General features: G+C 29.8%; 1 protein-coding gene and 1 long non-coding RNA gene across 9 annotated transcripts; both read right to left on the bottom strand.

Moving 5' to 3' along the window:
- Positions 1-6: 6 nt before the first annotated feature.
- Positions 7-3,404, bottom strand: LOC107463228 (uncharacterized). Of its 8 annotated transcripts, none has more exons than XR_008002131.1 (6): positions 3,212-3,397; positions 2,230-2,657; positions 1,790-1,988; positions 574-739; positions 387-437; positions 7-256 (listed from the first exon to the last, which is right to left on the bottom strand). XR_008002131.1 is itself a non-coding variant. In XM_016081987.3 (4 exons), exons 2-4 carry the CDS (start codon positions 2,626-2,628, stop codon positions 642-644), a joined length of 750 nt encoding a protein of 249 aa, XP_015937473.1. In that variant the 5' UTR covers positions 2,629-2,657; positions 3,212-3,397; the 3' UTR covers positions 306-641. The 8 variants fall into 8 exon arrangements, 3 of the variants coding, with proteins under 3 accessions (XP_015937473.1, XP_015937474.1, XP_015937472.1); XR_002366960.2 differs by having other exon boundaries at positions 391-437; positions 1,736-1,988; XR_001586892.3 differs by having other exon boundaries at positions 1,736-1,988.
- A 4,067-nt stretch (positions 3,405-7,471) lies between these two features.
- On the bottom strand, positions 7,472-7,990 carry LOC107463229 (uncharacterized). The gene is made up of 3 exons (XR_001586897.3): positions 7,929-7,990; positions 7,799-7,835; positions 7,472-7,616 (listed from the first exon to the last, which is right to left on the bottom strand). It is a non-coding gene; the product is annotated as an uncharacterized LOC107463229 (long non-coding RNA).
- Between the last annotated feature and the right edge of the window lie 565 nt (positions 7,991-8,555).

Consider the following 8,555-nt stretch of genomic DNA (forward strand, 5'->3'; position numbering starts at 1 on the left):
TATCTACTATATACAGTTTGTACTGATTTCACCAAAAAGTTTTACCACAAACATCCAAGCAGATGCTGCGCGCCTCAACACATGTAGGGAAGAACCAACTAGCTCTAGGTTTGAGTGGCATTTCGCCCTTAACCACAGCTCATCAGCTGAATAAAATAATATAAATAAAATAACAGTGTAAATGCTAACTTGTATGTTCCAACAAAGTAGATAGCGATCTTCCGCATTCTATATGCCAGATTCAAGTTCAACACAGCTGTTTCAAATTCAAGCATGCCCATGAGAAATGTAGCCACACACAAGAAAGCAAAAATTATGATTTCGACAAATTGATGGAGCATCCAGCTACCAGAAATAAGATATCATGTAACATCCTACCATCTTACCTACATTTCAGTTGACAGGACCGTCTCCACTCACATAGCAAGATAATCAATCTAAAAACCAAGCAAATACAAGAAATGAAGTGCCATATTTGAGTAAGAGCACTACAAGATAATCTTTCAATTGATGCTTATGTCAGCAGCATTATGAAAGTTAACGTTCTCATGAACATGTCAATTCTATGCATACCTGAAATATACTATACTATTTCAAAGGCAGAGAAGCAACCATAGAAATTCCTTATCTTGGAAGGAAAATTATTGGTAGATGTCACCGATTAATTGCGGAGTGAAAAGTAGCAAACCTAACATCATGTTTAGCCATTGGAAGCAGGGCAAAGCCTCCCACACTGGCCCTGGAAAATGTAGCTGATTCATCAATAATATTCACAGTGGAAAAATTGATGCAAATAGGGAGCTGATAAGCTCATCCAATCCAAATTAAGCATAACTATAGACTTGAAGTTGTGCAATTACAAGCTTTAACTAAGTTTTCAAGGTCTCAAGTCATTAACAATTGTTTCGCAATGAAATAATATACAAGAGAACAGGAAGTAAATGAACAGTTGAAGGCGACAAATCATAGCAATTGAGGAAATCCACAACTTTTAATGTTGAAAACAATAACAAGAACATCAAAACACCCACAAAATACAAAAAAGGTTGGCTCCATAATTTGATATACTCATAATGATTATTATTATTAATACAGAAAGATTAACAATCAGGATCTAATGCTGTACATTTAACAGTTAAAAGTAAAAAATTCTAACATGACATCCCTTGTATGAATATCTAAAAATTCTGACCAACTGAAGCTAAGTTCTTTATCTCCATCAAATGTTCATCATTAGAAATATGTAGTGATATACGAAGATTAGTCAATAACTCTTCTTGTTCCCAACTTAAAGAACCAGAAGCATATATTGCCTCTAGAGTACTGCGATAGGCATGCAACTCTACCCTATGAATTCCTTCTGCTACATCCTCCTCAGGAGAAATTGGACACCCTTTATCCAAATCTCCAACATTTAAAGACTCTGCGTCACTAGAAAGGGTATCTTCATCATGGCAAGAACCTGCTAACATATTACTGGAACTTCTACTTGTACTACTACCTATCACACTACAACTGCCAACAGAACTCAGATCATTACAAGAATAATCTGGCTCCGCAATTCTTTCAAAATAACATGTTGTGACATGGGGAGGTTTCTTCCATGTTTCACAATATTGGTTGGTACCATTAATAATGGAATCATACATGCATTTTTCACCCATTTTATTTTGTGGGTAAGCAATAACATCTACCTTTTGGGCTGTCGGAACCACTTTGGATCTTTCATACTCACCCTTATTTATAACAGCCCTCATCTTTTTGGGATAAGCATGAACAGCAGAATTACCATATGGAGACAGTCTCTTCAGTCCTGTAGATGAAGCTGCAAAAGGCTTGTAGAGAGCACTAGCATTTGTACTTGAGAAACAATCACTTCTATCTTGCTGACTTTTTCGGGTACCAGATTGTTGAACTTCATGCATCACCTTATAACTGTTTGAAATCAAATTGCAGCTAGACTTCCCACCTCCCGAATTACCAAGATCCTGGAACAAGCATAAAAGAACATAAGGACAAGGCATCCCAAAAAAATTCACAGGAACCATGGAATAAAAACGATCTCAACTCTCAAACAATATCAATTACATATATAAAAGTTTAAAACTATTTAAAAGGATTAGAAGATACAATCTAACAAGTAAAATAGGCCTCTCAGAGAATATAGCTAGTTAGGATAAAATAAACAATAAAATAAGAAAATTTGAATTTACATATATAAAAAGGTACCTGTTGATTAATGATCCATTGATCATTTATCCATGATTGCCGCACCCTCATGCCATCTTTGTGAACCTTCATCTGCTTGCAAGATGACAAGCACCTTACCAGGTAGAAATCCCGACCTAGGACCTTCAAAACAGTAGCCACTTTCCAAGAACCAGCATCGTAAACCTCCACAATATCACAAGCTTTCCAGCTCTCAACACCTTCAATAAGAGGGGGGCAGGGTCTGATGGCCTTCCTTTGAATTCTCTGCACACCTGCCTCACTTGTCACAGTAGAGCACTCGTACTGGACGCTGTAAGTTCGCCCATTACCAGAGATAATTTGAGCACATCGAAATTCGACACATGGCCCCTCAGTGCTGGCAAGAACCTCCACTTTACTTCCCTTTTTTAATCTCATGGTGTTTGTTTCACAATTCAAACTCAAACCTGTGACATTAAAGAACATTTGTTTTTATTAGCACCATAAATAAATAAAAGTCTGTGCACTTGTTTGATGCATTATTTAAAGGATTATCACCGATTTTCTTATCATGTTTGACTGCATAAAAAATCATCAAAAACACTTTTCAGCTATGAAAAAGCAATCACAATTCATCAAACAAAATGATAGATCGATCGAATGAAACCATAGATTCCAAAAACAATCTAATAATAATAATAATTCCACTACAATCTATAATCAACAAACGCTAACATACACTGAATCAAATTCGAACAACTTGGCCACAGTGAAACACACAAAATCAATCAAAATAAATAAAATACCGAAAATCTAAACATGAGGATAAAACCACATTTACGAATGCAAACTACACAAATACTCTACATGTAATCGGCGAATATTTAAAATAAATAAATTGGTAAATGAAATTAAAAATTCATGCAAGAAGCTACTGCGAATCGAAATAACAAGATTAATCAAAATCAAAAATAAAACATAAGTATAAAAAGTGTAATCAACCGAAGAAGATCATGCTGACCTTGATCGACGATTAACTTGGTGAAATTGATAATAAGCTTTGAATTAAGCGATGAAGAAATCGCTATGGCTGTTTGGAAGCGAAGAATGAATGGAAATTTGGGAATTGGAAGAACGTAGAAAATAAGGTTTTCTGAAAAATAAAGAGAAACAATAATAATGAAAATAATGAAGGAATGAGGATTTCAAGAAAGAATAAATATGAATGACGGTGGAAAAGGGGGAGAGGTATTCGGTTAATGGGCCTAACAGAAACTACAAACTAGTTATCTTTTTTTTAAGCGCAAGTCCTTTATAAACAAAAGTTTAACCAAGTTAAACAATAAGATTTAAAGCTTGTTTAAATGAGTTTTTTTAAAAATATATTTTTTTTAAGATTTTATAAAAAAATAAAAGTAATTTTATATTTACATATCTCATACAAAAAAAATTTTTATCTATCAATTATGTTTAGATATAATAATATAAAAGTATTTTTTTTATTTATTTATTACATAAAAAACGTCTTCTTTTTAAAAAAAATGTAAATTACAGATTCTCAAAAAAAATATTTTTCTGATTTTTCTAGTACTTTTATTTTTACTATTCAAAATTTGCCAAATACGCTAAAAAATAAAAAAGATATTTTTTTATTAAAATAATATCACCTAAACAAGCACTTAAAATGTATTATTTATAACGGAATAAATTCTATTTTATTATTTATTTATTTTATTTTTAAAATTTTATTTTTAAATTTTTTAATTTTATTTTAATTTACATACTCTAATTTTTTATTTTTTTAACAATTGATAAATAATCTATTATTAATTTATTTTTTAATTACCCAAATCTTTAATTATAATTATTTATCAATCTTTTTATTATCAATTTTTTTATTATTTTTATTTATCGTTTATCCATTTTTTTAATATTTAATTTTTGTTCATTGTTATGCTATCTTTGTAATTGCAAAAATTACAATCTGTAGAGATCCAATTAATCTTTTCATTATAGTAATCAATTTCTTATTATCCAACACCAATTTTTTTATTGTAGTAATTGATTAGATGAATAATAAAATAATAATTTATAAAAAAGATGCAAAAAATTTATTATGGCGTAATAGATAACTCAAAATATAATTTATTTGATTGTGTAATACTTCTAATCAATTAAATTTTAAAAAAAGATCGATTTTATATAGAAATGATGTCATGTGAACTATAACTCGTTGATAAATAAAAACTATTTCATAATTATTAAAAAATTTAAAAAATATATTTTATTACTAAAACTATTTAATAATCCAAACGTTATAAGATCGTCAAATCATTTGCTAACCTAGTTAAGGAAAGACTTAGATGTAACATTATTTTTGAAATAAAATAAAAAGAGAGTTTCTTTTGACCAACATTTATTGTTTAAAATATTTTCAGTTTAATTAATGTATATTNTAAAAAATAATTTTTTGTTAATATAAAATTATATAATTAAATATACTTATAAAACCGAATCAAATTTAAATTCTTAAAGCTACTTCACAATATCAATCAATTAAATTTCAAACTCTGGATAAAATTCAAATATTGAAGGAGAAAATTGAATGCAATAATTGATAGTTTGATACGATAATTATTGAGTGATACTATGAAAACATTTTATCTTATCCTCGGAAATTAAAATTGTTGACTGATATGCATGTATTACCATCACATAAGTCACAGATTAAATAAAAAATTTAAAATTTAGATTTAAATTTGTATGCTATCATCTACTAGAATTAAAATTATATATAGATTTCAATATTTGACATTATCATAGTTGTTAAATTAAGTAAAACGATTATAAAAAAAGAAATTTTTTCAAACCGAAAAAAGTCCAAATTGAAATAGTTTCATTTAATCGAGTCAAGCAATTTGTTTATCATGTATTAAATCATCTTTGAACATTTGAATATACTCTGAAAGTTCAATTAAAAATATCTATAGCTTTAAAATATAATAGTCTATATTGGTTATTAATTTGGTCATCATGGATAGAATCATGTATGAGAAAGTAAATTTAGTAGTTTATATTTCCAGCATAATTTTAATGTTAAAATTTAATCTTGATATTCTTGAAATAATTATGTTTTTTATATAAAGTTCCAATATCTGTTATGTGTTAATTTATTCTTCTCAAAATATTCTCAAATGAAGTTAAAGAGAGACAAGGAAATTAAAGAATAAAAATACAAAATAATAAAAATTGAAACAAGGATGATTACTTGGTTGGTATTATAGTATATAAGTTTTAAATTCACAAATAATTTGTTTAAGATTATTTATTCATATAAACACTTTAATAATATTCTAAAATAGTATGAGGTGCGATATAGTAAGTATAGCTTGTTGAGGGAGTGTGAAGTATAACATGATCAATTTAAGTAGCGTACGAAAGAGAGATTGAAATTGAGAAACAGTATTTTATCTGGTTTAAAATAAAAAAAAAAAACTAAAATAAATAAAATTATTAAATTATTATTCATTGGCAGCTGTCATCCCTTTCCCCTTCATGATTTGTTAATAACAAATTTAGAACAAAACCAAGAATAAAACCAAGAACAAATATAAAGTAGAACCAAAAAAATTAAAATCAAATAATTAGAACAACATACACCAAAATAATTAGAACCAAGAACAAATTTAGAATAAAAAATCAAATTAAAAAGAAAAAATAGAACACAACATAACCATTCAAGATGTAGACAATATACAAGTGAATAAAAATGCTAATTCTAGTTCTCTTTGCACCTATTGTTGTTTAGCTAAGTCCCATTGATTAGCTTATAATCACCCTCTTGCTTTAGTTGTTTCTGATGTTTGGGGCCCTGCTTCCCTTTCTTCTCATAATGGATATCGTTTTTATGATTCCTTTATTGATGTGTACTCTAGACACACTAGCATTTATCTCCTCACTCACAAATCTCAAGTGTTTGCAAGCAAACAGGCTTCTCTATTCAAGCATTGCAAACTGATCATGGAGGTGAGTACCACTCTATGGCTTGAAACAAGCCCCACGTGCATGGTATCTCACATTAACAACTACTTTGTCTAAATTTGGTTTTTCATGCACTCGGTCGGACCCTTCTTTATTCTTTAAATTTTCAGGACATCATGTTACATATATACTCATTTATGTAGATGATATGTTGGTTACGAGTAGCAATGAAAAGGAAATTCAAACAATTCTTGCTCAACTTCATTCTACCTTTTTTATTAAAGGATTTAGGTGATATCAATTTTTTCTTAGGCATTGAAGCCACATATCATTCATGTCAAACTAAGTATATACATGAACTTCTAGAAAAATCTGGTATGCAGCATTCCAATACACCTATGCTCAGTTCTAACCGGTTGACAGCAACATATGGCAAATTGTTTGATGATCCAACACTTTTCCGCTCCTTGCTGGGAAGGGCTACAATATGTAATCATCACTAGACCGGATATTGCATATTCAGTCAATAAACTTAGTCAATATATGGCTTCTCCCATGGCTTTTTGAGATATTTGCATCATTGCTGCTGATTATATGTAATGCAAAATGTACATAATGCTTAATTTTCATAATCTTTCCTAATCATCTGTGCTTTTTGAGATATTTGCATTATTTCTGCTGATCATATTAAAGGATCAACTCACTGCTTTCTATTTCAGAATACTTGATGCATTTTAAATAATTAATTGAACTAATAGTCCACAGGTATTATGTCAAAAGAAACATTTTGAAGTTTCATATAAAGTTAGAATGACTTGTTTAAAAATTTGATTTGAATCATATTTTGTAATATTATTGATTGATTAGGTTAAGAAAATAATAAGAATGATGATGAAGGAAAATAATGATGTTATTTTTAATTTTTTTTAATGTCATTCCTAACATGATTTTTTTTTATTATATGTTTGTATGAATTTAGGGAGAAAAGTAACATTATCAGAAATGTTCATAAACAAAATAAGCTAATGTGGTGGTCAGTTTTAACTGAAGTGCTATAAAGGGGTTCTATCACTTCTATGAGTCTATTCTTTTAAAGATGATCATTTCGACAAAATATAATAATACATGCATATGGAGTAAAGAAATTTACAAGTTTCATTCATATATGATAATGTACTATTCTGGACAGACCCCAGACTAAAACAAAACATAGGTGAGCAAAAAGTAAAGAACAAGAAGTGGAAACCTAAAATCTAATGGGTGACTTTATCAACATTTTCTTCCAATACATATTTACATAACCTATCCACGTTATCACATCTTCTGACAAACTGGTCAAGAGTTCTCTGCTTTGAAGGGCTATGCTCAATAGTAGTATGCTTTGCAGGGCTACTCAATGGCTGATTATTTGACACAGCTAAGGTGTTCTCATGGCCATCTAACATCTGATTTTTCTATAACTAAAATTCAGAATGGTTTCTCAAAAACATCAAAAAGTAACTCTCAAATACTACTTGAGTATAAATCTTGATAAAATATAAATATAAACCAGAATAGAAACCTTGAAACTAAGCATTATGTACATTTTGCATTACATATGATAGTTCAAGAAGATGTAGAAATGTACCTGCCCCAAATTATCCAGTTTGAATTGCACCACATCCCTAAGATGTAAAAATTTAGATCATCAATGCATAATAAATGTTAAGTAATTGGTATACCAAGCAGCAAAAGACTGCAGAAATAACAGAACCTACCATATGATGTCATCAACAGTATCATTTGCCAACAGGTAGTATATATTTACTGATGAGACCTGTAAACAAGAACTAACTACTCAAAGAACCAGAAGAGTGCATGTTGCTTTTGTTACTCAAAAATTTAGATATGAGAGTTCTTTTCATTTGAGATTATCTGTTTTCTTAATGTTGTTATGCAACTAGTAACAACTCTCTCCTTTCTACTTAATGAGTGTGAGAATACCTGGCCAATTCTATGAGCACAATCTTCGGCCTGAATTAGGTCACTTGGAGTCCAGGATTGTTCTGCAAAGATAACTAACTGTGCTTGCAGCAGTTAAGGTTAATCCAACTCCTCCAGCCTTAATGGATAGCCGCATGATAACATGTCACATGAAATCATTATCTCAAGCAAAAATACTAACCAATACAACAGAAAAGATGCTTATAACGGAAACACATGGAAGAAATGCACAACGGAAAATACCACCATACCACAGCTGCCTTGATATAATCCTTTCCCTGGAAATCTGTAACCAATTGTTGCCTTGATGCAGCGGGTGTAATAACCACCAATAGCCCAAATGAAATAAAAAGAGGGAAGCAAGAGAAAAAAAAATTGAAACAATCAAACTTTCAAATTAA

Source organism: Arachis duranensis, chromosome 8, assembly GCF_000817695.3.
Source record: "Arachis duranensis cultivar V14167 chromosome 8, aradu.V14167.gnm2.J7QH, whole genome shotgun sequence".
NCBI lineage: Eukaryota > Viridiplantae > Streptophyta > Magnoliopsida > Fabales > Fabaceae > Arachis > Arachis duranensis.

Coding starts and splice junctions, on each gene's coding strand:
- LOC107463228 (XM_016081986.3), bottom strand. CDS start 2,628: ATGAGATTAAAAAAGGGAAGTAAAGTGGAGGTTCTTGCCAGCACTGAG. Junction 1,989..2,229: donor AATGGATCATTAATCAACAG/GTACCTTTTTAT, acceptor TGCTTGTTCCAG/GATCTTGGTAATTCGGGAGG.